Raw genomic sequence first — 21954 nt, 5'->3', positions numbered from 1 at the left:
ATATATATATATATATATATATATATATATATATATATATATATATATATATATATATATATATCGTACTCGTGAACGTGCCTGGAATACCTCCCGAGGAAGGCGTCCAGGAGGCATCCGGTATAGATGCCCGAGACACCTTAACTGGGTCCTCTCGATGTGGAGGAGCAGCAGCTCTAGTCCGAGCCCCTCCCGGATGGCCGAGCTCCTCACCCTATCTCTAAGGGAGTGCCAGGCCACCCTACGGAGGAAGTTCATTTCAGCCGCTTGTATCCGGGATCTCGTTCTTTTGGTCATGACCCAAAGTTCATGGCCATAGGTGAGGGTAGGAACGTAGATCGACCGGTAAATTGAGAGCTTTGCTTTTTGGCTCAGCTCTCTCTTCACCACAACGGACCGGCACAGCGCCCCCATTACTGCGGCAGCCGCACCGATCCGTCTGTCGATCTCCCGCTCAATTTTTCCCCCACTCGTGAGCAAGACCTCCAGATACTTAAACTCCTCCACTTGAGGCAGGAACTCCCCTCCAACCTGAAGAGGACAAGCCACCCTTTTCCGGTCGAGTACCATGGCCTCGGACTTGGAGGAGCTAATCTTCATCCCAGCCGCTTCACACTCGGCTGCGAACCGCCACAGCGCATGCTGTAGGTCTTGGCTAGAGGGGGCCAACAGGACCACGTCATCTGCAAAAAGAAGAGACGAAATCCACTGGTCCCCAAACCAGACCCCCTCCTGTCTATAAAAGTTATGAACAGGACCGGTGACAAAGGGAAGCCCTGCCGGAGCCCAACATGCACCGGGAACAGGTCAGACTTAGTGCCGGCAATGCGGACCAAACTCCTGCTCCGCTCGTACAGGGACCGGATGGCCCCTAATAAAGGGCCCCCAATTCCAATCTCCTGGAGCACCCCCACAGGGCATCACGAGGGACAAAGTCAAATGCCTTCTCCAGGTCCACAAAACACATGTGAACCGGTTGGGCAAACTCCCATGAACCCTCGAGCACCCTGTAGAGGGTATAGAGCTGGTCCAGTGTTCCACGGCTGGGACGAAAACCACACTGTTCCTCCTGAAGCCAAGGTTCGACTATCGGTCGGACTCTCCTCTCTAATACCCTGGCGTAGGCCTTACCAGGGAGGTTGAGGAGTGTGATCCCCCTGTAGTTGGAACACACCCTCCGGTCCCCCTTCTTATAAAGGGGGACCACCACCCCAGTCTGCCAGTCCAGAGGCACTGTCCCCGACCGCCACGCAATGTTGAAGAGGCGTGTCAACCATGACAGCCCAACAACATCCAGAGATTTGAGGTACTCAGAGCGGATCTCATCCACCCCCGAAGCCTTGCCACCGCGGAGCTTTTTAACCACCTCGGTGGTAGATATATATATTTATATATATCTATATATATATAAATATATATATATATAATATTCTGTTGATGAGTAAAATCTGGGAAACTGTGAAACAAACCATATTCCTCTCCTGTTGGTGCAGGATTCTTCTTTGTTGAAAAGAAAGATAAAACCTTAAGACCCAGCATCGATTACAGAGGATTAAATCATATAACTATCAAAACTAAGTATTCTCTTACTTTGTTAGCCTCAGCATTCGAATCGGTTCACAGAGCCACCATCTTTACAAAACTATATCTTTGCAAACAAACCACCTAGTACTTATTCGGGAGTGGGACTAAGGGAAAACAGCCTTCAACACTCCAATATATCATTTTGAATTTTTGGTCATGCCCTTCGGACTCACTAATGCTCCTGCAGTTTTTCAGGCCTTGGTCATAGATGTCCTCAGACACTTCATAAGCATCTTTGTTTTCATGTACCTTGAGGACATCCTCATCTTCTCTGTTGTGCTGTTGTGAATTTTATTTAACCTCCATGGCGTTTCTTGGCTTTGTTTTGGAGGGTGGACAGGCGAAGGCAGATCCTAGCAAGGTCCAGGCCATCGTGGAATGGCCAACACCTACTACCAGAAGACAGCTCCAATGTTTTTTCAGTTTCGCAATCTTCTATGGTAGGTTCATCAGAGACTTCAGTATTACTGCCTCACCTCTTACAGCGCTCACTACCACCAGAGGACCTTTTTCTGGACTCCAGAAGCCAAAGAAGGCCTTCCATACATCAAAGGAGAAGTTCGCCTCTGCTCCCATAATGATTCACCTGGATCCCAAAGTCCAGTTCGTCCTGGAACACAGCTCCAACACAAGGGTTGGAGCTGTGTTCTCCCAGAAGTCATTGACTGATAGTAAGCTCTTCCCCAGAGACAGCCTCACCTGTCAAACTCAGTCTCCATGGTAGTACTCACCTTCCCCTGGGAACTTTACTTATTCCTAACAGTAAGACTTGTCCTCAAATATTTCTAGTCGCACATTACCTACAGCTGCCCATACTCACTTATCTCTCTTCCTTTCAGTGCACCTACCAACACAACCCGTATTCTCTGACCCCGTTGAATTTTTTGTTTATCAATAAAGCAGTTTAACTTAAACTCTGCCTCCGTAATTGTTGCTCGCACTAGAGTCACCTGGTTTGCCATTGTGACAATGGCTTTTTATAAGGCCTCTACCATGTCATCACCATGTAAACACGAGATATTGTGTACACTGCTATATCAAACAACACAATCAGATTTTACTTATTATTCTAACTAAAGGTTTTCGTATTTTATTACTGTCTTAGTCTAAGTGAGTTAAAATCTTTACTGTGGCTTAAGTGTTTGACACTGTAGGCCATGGACTGATGATAAATATGCTTGAAAGATATGATATTGGAGGAATTTGTATCATGTATAGGTAAACATTGTTGTTTCTGATTAATTTTTGAATTCAGATGTGCCACATTCCTCAAGGGGCCCATCGGCTGAGCTGTTACTGCCAATAACTTAATGTTCTCTCCCTATAAAAGATACTCTTAACCCTGTCTCCATTCAGTTCAGTGTTTAAGGGAATTGTCACCAGAGGTGGGAACAAATCAATGTTTTGCAGGTAAAGATGTAAGCATCCCAAGTCAAGTTAGAAGTCAAGACATGCAAGTCTAAAGTCCAAGTTTAGTTTTGAGTCTTAAACAAGTCATTTGAAGAAATTTGTAATTTTATTACAGAATAATAAATTGTGAAATTTATACATTTCTATTTAAAGGTATTTTAGCCAAGGCTAAGTAATAAAGTATCCTGTGAAAATCTCCTGGTAGGTGTGACAAGCACTATGCACAATTGTGCAATATGCACAATACCTACTGAGAACATCACAGAGACCACAAAGCTGGTATATGCTGCAGCATTATTGATCCCTGAGATACTTGGTAATAAATTGCAGAACACAAGCCACGAGGAGCATTGTCTGCCTAAGACCCAAGATCAAGGCAACAAGGAGAGAAACTAGCCAGCTATCAGAAAAACAAAAAGGTGCAGTGAAGAAAGATTGCCTGTGTCCACACCAGAAGCTCTCCCTTATTGCTCTGGCTACTAACCTGAAGAGATCAAATCATGAAGCAAAGGCAATTAAAATCAACAGGAAATTCTTCATTGCACCGTCATCTGTGCCCTCTGTGGTAGGGTAATAACATAAAACTGAATAATACTGGAGAACCATATGAGAGAATCAGGAATCACATAACACCAGTAGCACATGGTTGGAGCAGCTGAAGAGTGACCACAGCTGTCTCCCAGAGCAATTACACATTATAGCACAAGACATCGAAAAAATAGTCTATGTATTAAGAGTCGGACTGCATCATGGCATGATGACATCATGCTGTATGCCAAGAATGAGTGAGACATTAAATCACTGATTCACCTAATCAAGACATACAGCAAGGACATCAGTGTCATTTTGATTTGATAAGTTTGGCCAAATAGTATCCGAGAGGGGCAGGGTAATTGCTTTTTGTGACGTCCCTGGTCACAAATCGCTCTCGACTCGTCACTGGGCTATCTAATTCTAAAGGTATGACCACCATTCTTACCATCATTGACCGTTTTTCTAAGACCTGTCACCTTATCCCCCTTAGAAAACTACCTTCAGCCCTCCAGACTGCTCTACTCTTGTTGGTCAAACATGTTTTCCGACTACATGGGATATTACAGGAAATCCCGTCCGATCTGGGGCCACAATTCATCGCACAGGTTTGGCGACAGTTCTGTTCTGCCTTAGGGGATAAGGTTTCTTTAACCTCTGGATATCATCCACAGTCAAATGGCCAGACCGAAAGAATGAGCCGAGAGCTCGAATCCACTTTGAAATGCCTCACCTCAACCAGCCCCACTATCTGGAGCCAGTTTCTCCCTGGATTGAATATGCCCATAACTCACACGTCTGCAGCTACTGGATTCTCCCCATTCAAAGCTTCTTTGGACCTTCTTCAGTCACTAGATGGTGCCAGGAGCTAAGAGGAACTGAGCCACAGTTGTTCTCTATCATTAATCATCTGCTGAGGAGCTTAAATACTCCAGACAGCCAACACTCCAGTGCCTGAGTTTTGACCTTCAGTGGTAACTCTAGCCAGCCGATTCTTAACTCTCCTTTGTGAAAGTAATTTCCAGAACTTACTTTCTTGTGTCCTCCTCCCAGGTTACTTTGTGGTCCTGTACCCAGTATCCAGTTCTGCCATCAAGCAGAAGTTCTGACTTACACTTCTCAAGAGGATTGTCCTCGTATGCAATTTCCAGTTGGCTGTCTCTGATTACAAGGCTCCTCTGGCTCTCCTATGAACAGACCTTGCTCACCCTCCACCGTGCTCCCTCTCCAAGAACATCCACCAGGTGCCAAGTTCACCCCCCATGCAAGAGAGACAACTTACCTGGATCGAATCACCATCTACTGGTACTCACCAGTCCTCCTGGATCGGACTTGGGCCCACCGAGGCACTCTAGTGGGCAAACCTTCAACAAAAGAAAGAAACCAGTTAGTTCCATAATTAATTCATCCACAAAACAAGATCACTTACCTCCAGACAGAATTCCATCTCCTGCCAAAACTCCTGGACCTCAGCAGTAATTCCCCCCCGGACAATCATCTCAAGCCATTCCGTAAGCAGCTTCATTTATTTACATTAAAAATTATTCACTTTCTGGAGCAATACTTCGACTCACCATTTACTCCCCTCCTTCCACACAGTGACAAGTTCCTGGTTCCTGCAGATCTACATTTAATATTCTTTCAATAAACTTGTTAACTTTTCCCCTGTCTCATGAGTGTATTCTGGATGTGGGTCAAAGCAGCTAGAGCCGCCATGACACCTCAAATGGAAAATGCTAGGTACAGTGTAGTGTTATGCTTTTATAAGTGAAGTTTTTGCTTTCATTTTATTATCATAGTAAATAGGGCCAAAAACACCATTGTGACTTTTTACTCATAAACTGACTCAGGGACACCCATTAATTAAACTTGGCCAAATACAACAACACTCGTTTGTGTTGCTGGTATTGGACAAAGACATTTTCTTGACCAACAAAATAGCCAAAAACTTCGGAAACTGTACACCTTTCTTCATAAGGGAAACATTTAAGAGTCTTTCCGGGACCTGTAATAATTTATTCTTTTATACTTTAATTAAAATACTGTATGTTTAATTTATTGTTGTGCAGGTAAAAAGTAAATAAAACTATTTTTCATTGGAAAAACCAACTCACGACACTTGAGTACTTTCAATGTGGAGATTTTTGCCCACAGTAAAACAAGTTTAGACACCACTGGATTAGGGTGTCAGGTGTGTTAAGCAGCAAAGTGGTGGCTAGCTAAAAGAAGCTATAGGTCCACTAATTAAGGAACTTTCAGCTGTTAGATTCCCAGTTTTACTCTAGAACTGCTACTCTTTTAACTAGTTTTAAATGACCTATTGTTTTAGTTGACACTGACTTTCAATTTGTCTAACTACTTCTAACTGAAGAATAATTTAATTGTGAATTTTTCTAAATGTCTTATGCTGAAAAAGATTATTTTCAAATCATTGTCATGAGGGTAAGAAACAGCTGATCTTTGCTCACCACTCATTTGTTTTCTCTGTATGTGCTTGTGCATTAGAATAAAAAATAATGATAAATATCATAGACAACATTATTATGACCATTAATCCATATATAATAATAGTAACAGTAATGTATTTTTTTGTTGCTTTTTTAATCAAACTAATTCATTAATTTTATACAATTTTGATGGATGTTTTTGTTTTATTGCAAGAAACTGTGGATCAGCTTTGTTTCCTGGTTATACAGGTCCTTCTCAAAATATTAGCATATTGTGATAAAGTTCATTATTTTCCATAATGTAATGATGAAAATGTAACATTCATATATTTTAGATTCATTGCACACTAACTGAAATATTTCAGGTCTTTTATTGTCTTAATACGGATGATTTTGGCATACAGCTCATGAAACCCAAAATTCCTATCTCACAAAATTAGCATATCATTAAAAGGGTCTCTAAACGAGCTATGAACCTAATCATCTGAATCAACGAGTTAACTCTAAACACCTGCAAAAGATTCCTGAGGCCTTTAAAACTCCCAGCCTGGTTCATCACTCAAAACCCCAATCATGGGTAAGACTGCCGACCTGACTGCTGTCCAGAAGGCCACTATTGACACCCTCAAGCAAGAGGGTAAGACACAGAAAGACATTTCTGAACGAATAGGCTGTTCCCAGAGTGCTGTATCAAGGCACCTCAGTGGGAAGTCTGTGGGAAGGAAAAAGTGTGGCAGAAAACGCTGCACAACGAGAAGAGGTGACCGGACCCTGAGGAAGATTGTGGAGAAGGGCCGATTCCAGACCTTGGGGGACCTGCGGAAGCAGTGGACTGAGTCTGGAGTAGAAACATCCAGAGCCACCGTGCACAGGCGTGTACAGGAAATGGGCTACAGGTGCCGCATTCCCCAGGTCAAGCCACTTTTGAACCAGAAACAGCGGCAGAAGCGCCTGACCTGGGCTACAGAGAAGCAGCACTGGACTGTTGCTCAGTGGTCCAAAGTACTTTTTTCGGATGAAAGCAAATTCTGCATGTCATTCGGAAATCAAGGCGCCAGAGTCTGGAGGAAGACTGGGGAGAAGGAAATGCCAAAATGCCAGAAGTCCAGTGTCAAGTACCCACAGTCAGTGATGGTCTGGGGTGCTGTGTCAGCTGCTGGTGTTGGTCCACTGTGTTTTATCAAGGGCAGGGTCAATGCAGCTAGCTATCAGGAGATTTTGGAGCACTTCATGCTTCCATCTGCTGAAAAGCTTTATGGAGATGAAGATTTCATTTTTCAGCACGACCTGGCACCTTCTCACAGTGCCAAAACCACTGGTAAATGGTTTACTGACCATGGTATCACTGTGCTCAATTGGCCTGCCAACTCTCCTGACCTGAACCCCATAGAGAATCTGTGGGATATTGTGAAGAGAACGTTGAGAGACTCAAGACCCAACACTCTGGATGAGCTAAAGGCTGCTATCGAAGCATCCTGGGCCTCCATAAGACCTCAGCAGTGCCACAGGCTGATTGCCTCCATGCCACGCCGCATTGAAGCAGTCATTTCTGCAAAAGGATTCCTGACCAAGTATTGAGTGCATAACTGTACATGATTATTTGAAGGTTGACGTTTTTTGTAAAAAAAACACTTTTCTTTTATTGGTCGGATGAAATATGCTAATTTTGTGAGATAGGAATTTTGGGTTTTAATGAGCTGTATGCCAAAATCATCCGTATTAAGACAATAAAAGACCTGAAATGTTTCAGTTAGTGTGCAATGAATCTAAAATATATGAATGTTAAATTTTCATCATGACATTATGGAAAATAATGAACTTTATCACAATATGCTAATATTTTGAGAAGGACCTGTATAAAGCTTCTGCTAAATATAGACAGAACAGAATAGAAAAGCAAGATGGCAACGGTGACTTTAATTTTGAACTCTAATTCATCCCAAAGGGGTTCTGTCAGGTTGAAGTCAGGACCTGTGTGAGAGAAAATGTAACCAACCAGCACAAACTCGCTCATCCATGTCTTTATGTACATCACTTTATGCACAGGTGCACAGTCATGTTTGGGTCCATCCCCAAACTGTTTCTCAAAGATCGGATCATGAAATTGTCCTGGTTTGCTAAAGGGTTAATAATTCCCTTTACTGTCACTGAGGGACCAAGCCCAACTCAAGAAAAACATCTCCACTGCACCACCTTTGACCTTCACACAATGCAGTCAGGCAAGTGCAGTTCTTCCAGCAACTGCCAAAGCCAGACTTCTCCTTTGGAATCAGCAGACAAAGGGGTATGAGTGGTCATTCCAAGGAATTTAGGAAAACCGGCCATTTACTGTTATTAAGGTAATATTGCTTTGACACTGCAGTTGGCAAGCTACAAGTGCTGTGTCTGTTAAGCAAATAGTTAAATCAAATGCACAGTTAAGATCTGCAATGTATATACTGCATGTCACTCAGTAAAGAGCAAAATGACAATAAGCTATATTATTCTGTGCAGAAACGCTTAATTTACCCTAATAAGGTTTACGTGTTTTCTTTTACACTTTTGCTTAAGTCTATGTTTCAGATCATAATGACAATAATAATATGTAGGCTACTGGTCCATTTCTAGTGGGTATACAGGTGGAACCTTTTTTTCATATATATAAAAGTAGATCTCTGGTTACATAAAAAGGTTGTTAAATATCATTGAAATCTCCATTACTTGTGCACTCAGTAAAAAATGGATAAAGAAGTGGATGTTTGGAAGACAGGAGGATAATGTTTAGCCCATTCTTTACTTTTAGGTTATATAGCATTGTAAAATATAAATATATTTGAGTAAAGATAAAGATGAGCTATTGTATGAAAATGTAAATGGTAATTGCAGTCAGCATGTTTAATACCGTAAGAGGGTCAGCATAAAAACTGTTTGGTCAGAACATTCAGTGTCTCAGTCATTTTTGCTGAACATTCATATCTGTAGCCTCTGTTAACTATGAGACATTCCACTGTCTAAAGTTATCATACTGATTTGCTGACTTTGACTAAAAGTTTCCTGGTTATTTTTAATTGAGTAAGCGCAGCCAATGGATTTGACAGTTTACATAAAAGTGACTTAAAAATTTCTCCAGTTTTGGCATAAGCATGTAACAGCTACCGTAATCAGCTCTAAAGGATGGCAAGTGAGAAAATAAAGTAATATACTTGGCAATATTTCCAGCAGAATTGAGTACTTTTTGACAAATATCCCACTAACAGTCAGGTTACCTCTGTACTGTGGGCGAAGGGCGCGGTTGTTGGGGCAGTCACGGCCCTGCTTGCTGAAGTTAATGTTGGTTCGAATGCAGCGCTGCAGCAGAGGCTGGGCTGGCCTGGTGTTGTCGCTCATACTCAGAAAGATCTTGTATGGCTCATTCTGGCTGAGAAGGCGCAAAGAGTGCATCTGTGGGAACATAGGTTTGGTGTGTTTACAACATTAGGGACCACCAAGTGAGCTAGACAAGGTGAACCAGACTATTACAGATATTTTGGTTTAACGAGAACTGCTAAAATTTTTAATCAAATGATATGTTACTATGCTTATGTTAATACATGTAAATCATGTACACCAAATGTCAGCAAGGCTTACAAAGTTTACAAAGTGCTGTATGTGTTTATCTATGTTTATGTTCCGATACTGAAATTTAGCTATTGGAAACAATGATCCATTTACACACCTGCTGATTTCTATTCAGGTGAATTCAATTCAAAAATAAGAAATTAATGAAAAAGGATTAAGGAAAAATTAAAAAGGAAATTAAATATTGTTTTAAGTCGTATACAGGTTTCGTATACAGCTATATATGTCACTGGTATACACACTTTCCACTACAGGTTTATACAAGATCTGGAGAATCTTGCTGCAAATGCTGAAGGGCCTAAGTTTCCTCAAGAAGTACAGTCTACTCTGTCCCTTCTTGTACACCCCATGACTGCAGAGTCATCTGAGTATTTTTGCAGATTACATGAGTCAGTCTTGTACTGGAAGTCTAAGGTGACAGAGTGTAAAGGAATTGTGAGAGTACCGTTCCCTGTGGTGCTCCTGTGCTGCTCCTGTGCTGCTCCTGTGCTGCTGACTACCTGATTAGACACATGACCCTTCAGATTCACAAACTGTGGTCTGTTTGTCAGGTAGGCTTTGATCCATGCAATTTTTGAGGTCTCCACCTGTGTATCATGGAGTTACTGACAAAGTAAATCAGGTGGAATTGTGTTAAATGCACTAGAGAAATTAACAAGAATATGATTCTCACAGCACTGCCTGCTTTGTCCAGATGACAGCAGATTTTTAAAGTAGGTGTATGATCAGAATCAGAATCAGAATCAGCTTTATTGCCAAGTTCGTACATACAAACAAGGAATTTGACTCCGGTACACTTTGGTCTTTGGTTTTGTTTTTGTATTACAGAATATACATATTTACAATGTACAATATACACATATATAATAAAAAGGTGCATTTGCAACATCTGTATGCTGTTGTTTTGTACTCCATTGAATGTTCAACAGAGAAACAGCCTGGGGAAAGAAACTGTCTCTGTGGTGGCTGGTTTTAGTGAACAGTGCTCTGTAACGGCGGCCTGAAGGTAAAGCTCTGAACAGTTTATGTGCAGGGTGTGTGGGGTCTGCAGAGATTTTAGCAGCTCTTTTCCTGACCCTAGACCTGTATAAGTCCTGGATGGAGGGAAGGTCAGCCCTGGTTATTCTCTCTGCATTCCTGATTATTCGTTGCAGTCTGGACCTGTCCTGTTTTGTGGATGAGCCAAACCACACTGAGATGGATGAAGACAGGACAGATTGAATGATGGCAGCGTAGAAGATGACCAGCAGCTCGTTTGGAAGGTTGAACTTCTTGACTTGCCTCAGGAAGTACAGTCTCTGCTGGGCCTTCTTTCGAACAGTGTCTATGTGTGAAGACCATCTCAGGTCCTCAGAGATGGTGGTTCCTAAGAACCTGAAGTGGTCCACGGCCGATACAGTGTTGTTGAGGATGGTGAGGGGGGTGTATGGGGGTGGTGTTCTCCGAAAGTCCACCACCATTTCCACAGTCTTGAGTGGGTTGAGTTCAAGGTAGTTCTGACTGCACCAGTGGACCAGCCGATCCACCTGCTGTCTGTATGCAGACTCATCACTGTCCTGGATCAGTCCAATGACAGTGGTGTCATCTGCAAACTTAAGGAGTTTCACGGACGAGTCCGATGAGGTGCAGTCATTTGTGTACAGGGGGAAGAGGAGTGGGGATAGGAGAGGCAACCAGCCCCTGGACCCAGGAGGTGGTCCCCTTCCTTCCGGGGCAGAGACAGGCAGAGTACCCCAGCAACAGCCCAGACTTGTGCCGGCACCGCCTGAACCTGAACAACCGTGGCCCACACCTCGACCCCTGTTCCAACACCAGCCCCCAGCAACACCCGTTCTTATCCAGAGAGGGCGCCATGAACAAAAGAGGGTACTACTTAGACTGAATGAGCCCGCCAACCAGAGCCAGTATCAAAGCTGTCTCAATCCCCCAATGCATTCAGATTTCAACCCCATGAGCCCTTCACCTCCCATAAACCCAAACATGAATTCCCCACAGGGCCACCCCCAGCCAGTACACTGATATCAAACACATGTCCCTGAACCCAATGCCATGAATCCCCTCTCCACAGGGGCACACCCCCACAGACAAGCTCCACCTCTGAAAAGCCAATGAAGACACATCCACACAGTGCAAGCTCCACACACAGCCCCGCTCCAAGCCCCCCCACATCCCGCCCTCCACTACAGAGCATGCTGCGATGGCAAGGCAAGGGCCCCGTGCAATGCCACCCCATCCTCCACCCAGTGCAGCAGAGCAGACCGCACTGAGCCCAATACTCACAACGGACCCCTGACCCCACACCAAGATGGGACAAACTCACCCGGCAAGTTGTCCCCAGCCCTAGGACCGACGGCCCCCATCATGCCTCCGCAACCACACAATCCCACGATTCATCATTGCCACTGCAACTACAGGCCATGGAGAAACACCAATCAGCTCAACTTCACTGTCACCGCTCAGAAGATCCAAATGCCTCCCCACCCCACATGTTGCAACCCCTCTCTGTCACCCTCTAGCCCACCGCCCTCACATACCTACCTTGGACACGACAGCCAGCGGAGCAGCTCACAGCCAAGACTGCCCAACCACCCAGCCAATGCCAGCAGCCCCAGCCCGCCCGTTCCTGAAAGAGAAATACAAAAAAATAAAGTAAACGTGCACGAGCAGGGTACCCGCACCTGAGCCGACCATCCGTCTCAGGCCGAGCACTACCCGTTTGCTGCCCCAGTGCAGGTACAAGACGTGCTCCACCGCCCCACCCACCAGACTGTGACTGCAGCACTGCGCCTGTCCGGGGGCCAGAGCCACAGGACGAAGCATCGAAGGAAGGCCACTAAAGCACGCCAAAGACCGGGCACCCCCCCAACCCCACACGTCAACCCCAGAGGCACCTCTGCATGCTGGCTGCACACACTTCCGCGAGGCAAACCCCAGTCACAGCAAGCAGGCCGGTCAGCCCCTCCACCAATGCGAAGGAAAAAGACGTGCTCCACCGCCCCACCCACCAGACTACAACTGCAGCCCAGTGCCTGGCTAGGGGCCAGAGCCACAGGAGGAAATCCACCACAACACGCCAAAGACTGGGCACCCTGCCAACCCTGGAGATACCCCAGCATGCTGGCTGCACACACTACCGCGAGGCATACCACAGCATACCCCACCCTCTGTAATGGTTTGCCACTTTGCCACTCCAGTGTGAATGTGATCAGGTGCAGTGGGAAGCACCAAGCAATAACATCACTTACCATTTAGCAGACTCCTAACTTGACCAAATGGACCTCTCTAATACCCAGCTGTAATCTTTAGGTGACAGTGGAGCAAGAGAGCAAACCAATGGTGTACCTGCAGCAAGAGGGCATATTGCCCTGGTGACAGTTGTGGTTGGGGTCGTCACGATACTAAAATTTCAAACACAATGCCGATACTACGAAAAATACTTGATACTGGTCGGTGTTTACATCCCGCCGCAAGCTAACGTGCAGGTTGCACAGCGCATGCTCGCCGACCAGATACTGAGTGTGGAGCGGACCAACCCGGACTCCTTAGTAATCGTCGTTGGCGACTTTAACAAAGGTAATCTGACCCACGAACTCCCCAAATATAGACAGTTTATAAAATGTCCGACCAGAGAGGACAACATTCTGGATCACTGTTACTCCACCATCAGAGACGCTTATCACGCCGTCCCACGTGCTGCACTGGGCCAATCCGACCACATCATGGTCCACCTGAAAGCAAATTCTGCATGTCATTCAGAAATCAAGGTGCCAGAGTCTGGAGGAAGATTGGGGAGAAGGAAATGCCAAAATGCCAGAAATCCAGTGTCAAGTACCCACAGTCAGTCATGGTCTTGGGTGTCGTGTCAGCTGCTGGTGTTGGTCCACTGTGTTTTATCAAGGGCAGGGTCAATGCAGCTAGCTATCAGGAGATTTTGGAGCACTTCATGCTTCCATCTGCTGAAAAGCTTTATGGAGATGAAGATTTCATTTTTCAGCACGACCTGGCACCTTCTCACAGTGCCAAAACCACTGGTAAATGGTTTACTGACCATGGTATCACTGTGCTCAATTGGCCTGCCAACTCTCCTGACCTGAACCCCATAGAGAATCTGTGGGATATTGTGAAGAGAACGTTGAGAGACTCAAGACCCAACACTCTGGATGAGCTAAAGGCCGCTATCGAAGCATCCTGGGCCTCCATAAGACCTCAGCAGTGCCACAGGCTGATTGCCTCCATGCCACGCCGCATTGAAGCAGTCATTTCTGCCAAAGGATTCCCGACCAAGTATTGAGTGTATAACTGTACATGATTATTTGAAGGTTGATGTTTTTTGTATTAAAAACACTTTTCTTTTATTGGTCGGATGAAATATGCTAATTTTGTGAGATAGGAATTTTGGGTTTTCATGAGCTGTATGCCAAAATCATCCATATTAAGACAATAAAAGACCTGAAATATTTCAGTTAGCGTGCAATGAATCTAAATTATATGAATGTTAAATTTTCATCATGACATTATGGAAAATAATGAACTTTATCACAATATGCTAATATTTTGAGAAGGACCAGTATACCAACATCAGTGGGTTCTTTTCTATTTGCGTCTCTTGGCAGGAATCATCTCATCCCTGATCTGACTGAGTGGAACATCAGTTTGAAATAAAGGAGGAAATTATTCTGATCCCTCCCGAGCTGCTTGAAATTTTATTTCATGTCAAGCAGCTCCTGGTGATCACCACACCAGCAGAGGACTTATGGTTCAAGTGTCAAACATGGCACAAACAACACGAAGTTCTAAAGCAAGAGATGGCAAGCCAGCCACACTGGCGCCATCTTCCTCACAGTACTAAATGCAGTGAGAATACATGGCACATGTATTGTGGGAGTTTGTTGACCAGATAAATGCTGTCCTGAATTGGAACTTGTAGCCCTGTAACACCCAGAGTCTCTGTCTGAGGAGTGCAGCTTGTTTTAGGTAGGAAGAGCTGTTCCAGTAACATAAAAAGGCTTTCAAGACCTGTGGCAACTACTTTACAATGGCAAGATTTATAGCAGTGTCATTAAAGCTGTATGCACATAATGTTTTTTTTTATATCAACTTATAAATCAACCTTATACATTTTGTCTGAGAAACAGATATGAAAAAGCTGAGTATTCTTAGTTCCTGAGTTAATCAAGTGGTAAAAAGCAATTTCCGTTTTTCGTGTTTTTTGGTTTTGAGTACCAGGATTTTATCCATTTAATTCCTTGCCGCTGTTACAAAACAGCATCGGTCTGGAAAAAAAGATGCTGTCCTATCCTGATTTTAAGAAGCTAATTTGCAACTCCGACATGTTAAAGCCTACGCAAGCAAATTAAATTAGAAATGTTTCTGCCAGAATGCACATAGCCTGATATTACAATTAATGTAATGTATTACATTACATTATTTATCCAGCTTTAACCTACCTGCATCTGTGTCACATAAACTGGTTTGTTGATGAGGATCCATGTGGAAGTCTCGTAACAGGGAGGGATCGTAATGGAGCCCTCATAGGTGATGTAGCGTATGGTGTCAGGGTAAAGGTCAGCTATGTTCAGGCCCATTAGTAAGAATGCATCATCTAAAGAAACAGGAAGAAAGCAAGAGTGCAAGGTGTTTGTTGAGTACATGGGCAGACAGGAACGTGAAGAGCGGAGAACGTGTGAAGACCATAGCACGGAACACTGACAGAGAACTGGGCAGTACAATGTGGAAAGTAACAGTCATGGATATGGAGCAACGAAGAAACATGAAGTCAGTGGAAGATTCCAGAAAATAACAAGGGAAGTGTTCCCTAAACTGAGGGAAGTGTTGATGATGACATAGAATGCAGGTGTGAGTAATCAGGGGATAAAGAGGAGCAGCTGAGGCAGAAGGCAGGCAGAGAAGCTGAGGGGGGATGCTAATTTACCCAGAGAAGCTGAACAGAGATATAAAGAAACCCAGTGTCAGGATGAGTTCTGGGAGTTGGACCCAAATGCTCACAGGCAAGCCGAAGCAGCACAATGAGTTGAGAAATTTAATTAATAAAGATGGAAACTTACATTTACGCATGATGTAACCAGAAGCAGGTATGAACATGAGCAGGCATGGCATGAGCAAACAGTATTCAACAATGAGGAGTGAACAGAACCAAAGAGTATACGGGTCCTTCTCAAAATATTAGCATATTGTGATAAAGTTCATTATTATCCATAATGTCATGATGAAAATTTAACATTCATATATTTTAGATTCATTGCACACTAACTGAAATATTTCAGGTCTTTTATTGTCTTAATATGGATGATTTTGGCATACAGCTCATGAAAACCCAAAATTCCTATCTCACAAAATTAGCATATCATTAAAAGGGTCTCTAAACGAGCTATGAACCTAATCATCTGAATCAACGAGTTAACTCTAAACACCTGCAAAAGATTCCTGAGGCCTTTAAAACTCCCAGCCTGGTTCATCACTCAAAACCCCAATCATGGGTAAGACTGCCGACCTGACTGCTGTCCAGAAGGCCACTATTGACACCCTCAAGCAAGAGGGTAAGACACAGAAAGACATTTCTGAACGAATAGGCTGTTCCCAGAGTGCTGTATCAAGGCACCTCAGTGGGAAGTCTGTGGGAAGGAAAAAGTGTGGCAAAAAACGCTGCACAACGAGAAGAGGTGACCGGACCCTGAGGAAGATTGTGGAGAAGGGCCGATTCCAGACCTTGGGGGACCTGCGGAAGCAGTGGACTGAGTCTGGAGTAGAAACATCCAGAGCCACTGTGCACAGGCGTGTGCAGGAAATGGGCTACAGGTGCCGCATTCCCCAGGTCAAGCCACTTTTGAACCAGAAACAGTGGCAGAAGCGCCTGACCTGGGCTACAGAGAAGCAGCACTGGACTGTTGCTCAGTGGTCCAAAGTACTTTTTTCTTATGAAAGCAAATTCTGCATGTCATTCAGAAATCAAGGTGCCAGAGTCTGGAGGAAGATTGGGGAGAAGGAAATGCCAGAAGTCCAGTGTCAAGTACCCACAGTCAGTCATGGTCTGGGGTGCCGTGTCAGCTGCTGGTGTTGGTCCACTGTGTTTTATCAAGGGCAGGGTCAATGCAGCTAGCTATCAGGAGATTTTGGAGCACTTCATGCTTCCATCTGCTGAAAAGCTTTATGGAGATGAAGATTTCATTTTTCAGCACGACCTGGCACCTGCTCACAGTGCCAAAACCATTGGTAAATGGTTTACTGACCATGGTATCACTGTGCTCAATTGGCCTGCCAACTCTCCTGACCTGAACCCCATAGAGAATCTGTGGGATATTGTGAAGAGAACGTTGAGAGACTCAAGACCCAACACTCTGGATGAGCTAAAGGCCGCTATCGAAGCATCCTGGGCCTCCATAAGACCTCAGCAGTGCCACAGGCTGATTGCCTCCATGCCACGCCGCATTGAAGCAGTCATTTCTGCAAAAGGATTTCCGACCAAGTATTGAGTGCATAACTGTACATGATTATTTGAAGATTGACGTTTTTTGTATTAAAAACACTTTTATTTTATTGGTCGGATGAAATATGCTAATTTTGTGAGATAGGAATTTTGGGTTTTCATGAGCTGTATGCCACAATCATCCATATTATGACAATAAAAGACCAGAAATATTTCAGTTAGTGTGCAATGAATCTAAAATATATGAATGTTAAATTTTCATCATGACATTATGGAAAATAATAAACTTTATCACAATATGCTAATCTTTTGAGAAGGACCTGTATATAATGCATGGAGCAGGCAAAAACAGTAAGGCCGATTGGCTTGAAGGAGGTGGAAAAAACATATTCTGATTGCAGTGGCAGACAATGAAAGCAAAAACATGACAAAAACTAACAAAGATATGGGAAAAACTAACAAAGAATAACTCCAAGTAGGACCACAAGAATAATATAGACAGTTAAATGCAAAGAAAAGCATGAAAAACACCTAACAAATATGACCACAGAAAAATAAACAGATGCAAGACGTGAAGAACAACATAAACAACAATAAAATAGTGAAAAAACATAAAATCAAATGGCAACCATAGCCAACACCTAGGGGAAATATCTAACAGGAAATAACTCAAATAACGAAGAAACTAAACATAAAGAAATGAACCAATACGGCAACACTTATCTAATAATAATGAACACGGGAATAAAGCAAGACGTAAACACAAACACAAAAAAAACAAAATCCACCAACACCTGTGGATTGTGACAGAAACCAACAGCTAAAGGGGAGAATGAATATTATTTATAATTACTGATGCATGTCTGTGTATTTGAATGTTATGAGCTTTTAATATTATCATTCAAATGGCACATTGTGAAACAAACATCACATTTTCTTCTTTATTTTATGTGGCAGACCAACACAGAAAAGTGCATACATGTGAAGTGAAAAGAAAATGCTAAATTGGTTTTCAACATGTTTTATCCCCCCTAAAATCAGAAAACTGTGTCAAGCATTTGAATTTACACCCCAAGTCAACCTCATTTCATTGCTATTACAGTTCCTTTTCTCTTTTGGGGTTTGTCTCTACCATCTGTGCACATCTAGAGACTGAAATTGTTGCTAATCCTTCTTTGCAAAATAGCTCAAGCTCTGTCAGACTGCATAGATAGTGTCTTTGAACATCAACTTTCAAGTCATGCCACTTTCATTAAGCCATTGTAACCTATGAATACACTTTGATCTAAATTATTCAATTGTAACTGATCCATTGTAACTTCCTCTACATGGTTTGTGGCAAACCTTTAATAGCCTTACATAACGGCCACATTTTGGAGTAAAGTTGTTGTGAGGTGTAGATCTCTGCAGTCTCCTCCAGAGTTATCATGGGTCTCTTGGCTGCTTCTCTGATTAATGCTCTCCTTGCCAAGCCTTTAGTTTAGGTGGACATCCATGTCTTGGTAGGTCTGCAGTTGGTCTGTCCTCTTTCCATGTGCAGATAGATTGAACTGAGCTCTGTGAGATGTTTAAAGCATGGGATAGAACCTAAACCTGCCTTAAAGTTATTCACAACTTTCTTTTTGGCCTGTCTGCTGTGTTCCTTGGTCTTCATGATAAAGTTTGTTCTCTAACAAACCTTTTAGGCTGGAAAAAGAACAGCTGCATTTACACACATGAAGTCTATACACTTATATGGTGACTGTTGGAGGCAGTTAGGTGCACTGTAATATATTTCGGGGTATCAGATCAAAGGGAACTGAAATCAGATTACACCACCTTTTCCAAAATTTTATTTGCATTAATTTGTTGGTCTATCAAATTAATATCAATAATATTGGTTGTTGGTTGGAGTAAGGGGGAGTCAGGTTTAGCCTAAACCTGCTCAGTTATGGTTGAGGTGCAAACACACCCTCCATTTCTGCTACCTGTCTGACCCCTTCTCTTTTCCGATGGTTGTGATCAGTCTGACAGAGGGAGGTATCCCAATCCTTGTGGTTTTTAGTATAACAATGACCATCAGTGGGACCCTTTGTGGGGTTCCTTGAGACGACATTGTTGTAAATAAGCGCCGTTTAACTAAATAATCTGAACTGAAACTATCTGTGTAGTTATGCTGCTATAGGCTTAGGCTGCTGGAGGACATAACGACCACTTTCACCCTCTTCGCTACATTCTCACACTACTCTCCATTATTTGCTGTTATTTCAGCTTTTAACCTTGTTCTCTCTTTCTCTTCCTAGAAGCTACACCTGGACTGGCCTGTGACACCTTTCTGGAGAGGGGAATCGTCCCAGGTTCTGCTGGCAACAACTTAATGCTCACCCTCTACCAATGATCCACATAGCCCTGTCTTTTAGTGTTTAACCCTTTCTCTCTCCTAGACATGGAAATTGACTGAGCTTTTACTGTAACTAATTATATGTGCTCTCTTTCAGACTCTAACCTTGAAAACTGGCTCAGAGTTTATCTGTTCTTTCTTTCTAGGTGAAACGACTAAAGGAGCTACATCCATTAACATTTACTTTTCCTTCCCATAGAAAGTACTTCTGGATCAGTGCTTCTTTGTTCTCTTTGTGTCTCTGCTCTGTTCTCTCAAACCCCCAGTCGGTCGTGGCAGATGGCCGCTCACACTGAGCCTGGTTCTGCTGGAGGTTTCTTCCTGTTAAAAGGGAGATTTTCCTCTCCACTGTCGCTACATGCATGCTCAGTATGAGGGATTGCTGCAAAGTCAACACCAGTGACTGTCCACTGTCTCTACATGCTCATCCAGGAGGAGTGAATGCTGCAAGTCACTGACTGGATGCAATCTGCTGGGTTTCCTTAGATAGAAAAACTTTTTATCCAATTTGAATAAATAACTGAATCTGACTGCACTGTTCAATTGTTAGGATTAATAGGAATGTACCTGACTGTTGTGAAGTGCCTTGAGACAACATGTGTTGTGAATTGGCACTACAGGTCCTTCTCAAACAATTAGCATATTGTGATAAAGTTCATTATTTTCCATAATATCATGATGAAAATTTAACATTCATATATTTTAGATTCATTGCATACTAACTGAAATATTTCAGGTCTTTTATTGTCTTAATACGGATGATTTTGGCATACAGCTCATGAAAACCCAAAATTCCTATCTCACAAAATTAGCATATTTCATCCGACCAATAAAAGAAAAGTGTTTTTAATACAAAAAACGTCAACCTTCAAATAATCATGTACAGTTATGCACTCAATACTTGGTCGGGAATCCTTTTGCAGAAATGACTGCTTCAATGCGGCGTGGCATGGAGGCAATCAGCCTGTGGCACTGCTGAGGTCTTATGGAGGCCCAGGATGCTTCGATAGCGGCCTTTAGCTCATCCAGAGTGTTGGGTCTCTCAACGTTCTCTTCACAATATCCCACAGATTCTCTATGGGGTTCCGGTCAGGAGAGTTGGCAGGCCAATTGAGCACAGTGATACCATGGTCAGTAAACCATTTACCAGTGGTTTTGGCACTGTGATCAGGTGCCAGGTCATGCTGAAAAATGAAATCTTCATCTCCTGATAGCTGGCTGCATTGACCCTGCCCTTGATAAAACACAGTGGACCAACACCAGCAGCTGACACGGCACCCCAGACCATCACTGACTGTGGGTACTTGACAATGGACTTCTGGCATTTTGGCATTTCCTTCTCCCCAGTCTTCCTCCAGACTCTGGCACCTTGATTTCCGAATGACATGCAGAATTTGCTTTCATCCGAAAAAAGTACTTTGGACCACTGAGCAACAGTCCAGTGCTGCTTCTCTGTAGCCCAGGTCAGGCGCTTCTGCCACTGTTTCTGGTTCAAAAGTGGCTTGACCTGGGGAATGCGGCACCTGTAGCCCATTTCCTGCACACGCCTGTGCACGGTGGCTTTGGATGTTTCTACTCCAGACTCAGTCCACTGCTTCCGCAAGTCCTCCAAGGTCTGGAATCGGCCCTTCTCCACAATCTTCCTCAGGGTCCGGTCACCTCTTCTCGTTGTGCAGCGTTTTTTGCCACACTTTTTCCTTCCCACAGACTTCCCACTGAGGTGCCTTGATACAGCACTCTGGGAACAGCCTATTCGTTCAGAAATGTCTTTCTGTGTCTTACCCTCTTGCTTGAGGGTGTCAATAGTGGCCTTCTGGACAGCAGTCAGGTCGGCAGTCTTACCCATGATTGGGGTTTTGAGTGATGAACCAGGCTGGGAGTTTTAAAGGCCTCAGGAATCTTTTGCAGGTGTTTAGAGTTAACTCGTTGATTCAGATGATTAGGTTCATAGCTCGTTTAGAGACCCTTTTAATGATATGCTAATTTTGTGAGATAGGAATTTTGGGTTTTCATGAGCTGTATGCTAAAATCATCCGTATTAAGACAATAAAAGACCTGAAATATTTCAGTTAGTGTGCAATGAATCTAAAATATATGAATGTTAAATTTTCATCATGACATTATGGAAAATAATGAACTTTATCACAATATGCTAATATTTTGAGAAGGACCTGTATATAAATAAAACTGAACTGAACTGAACTGAATATGCACTTGTTTGTTGTTACAATATGAAAAAATGTAAAGAAATGTATGTTTGTTGGCGGTGCTGTCTCCTTCTTCTAAAAATAAACAGACACTTTAAACAGAATATGTTTATTTGTAAATGAAAGCTTTAAAATTGAGGGATTAGTCCCAGTCTTCAGTTATCTATGTTGATAAAATAACTTATCAATATTCTATTCTATTCAATATTTTCTCTCAAAGAACCAATTTTGTTACCTTTCTCTTATAGAATGAAATCATGTTTTACAGTTATGAGCAAGAGAATTTATCATTTCCAAAATTAAAGGTAAATGTTTAAACGAGAGGGCCAATGTAATGTGGACAGATAAGAAGCT

General features: G+C 43.1%; 1 protein-coding gene across 1 annotated transcript in view; it reads right to left on the bottom strand.

The window, feature by feature from the left end:
* The window catches only part of LOC124864783 (carbonic anhydrase-related protein 10-like), a 298624-nt gene that overhangs the window by 8834 nt on the left and 267836 nt on the right, over positions 1-21954 (bottom strand). The window contains exons 7-8 of the mRNA XM_047359688.1: positions 15017-15171; positions 9218-9392 (exon numbers count right to left, since the gene is read on the bottom strand). Coding sequence (XP_047215644.1) covers positions 9218-9392; positions 15017-15171 — 330 coding nt within the window. The remainder of the gene's footprint in view (positions 1-9217; positions 9393-15016; positions 15172-21954) is intronic.

This window comes from Girardinichthys multiradiatus, chromosome Y, assembly GCF_021462225.1.
Source record: "Girardinichthys multiradiatus isolate DD_20200921_A chromosome Y, DD_fGirMul_XY1, whole genome shotgun sequence".
Lineage (NCBI taxonomy): Eukaryota > Metazoa > Chordata > Actinopteri > Cyprinodontiformes > Goodeidae > Girardinichthys > Girardinichthys multiradiatus.
Note: the sequence above shows the minus strand (reverse complement) of the source record. Positions and strands in the feature narration are given on the sequence as shown.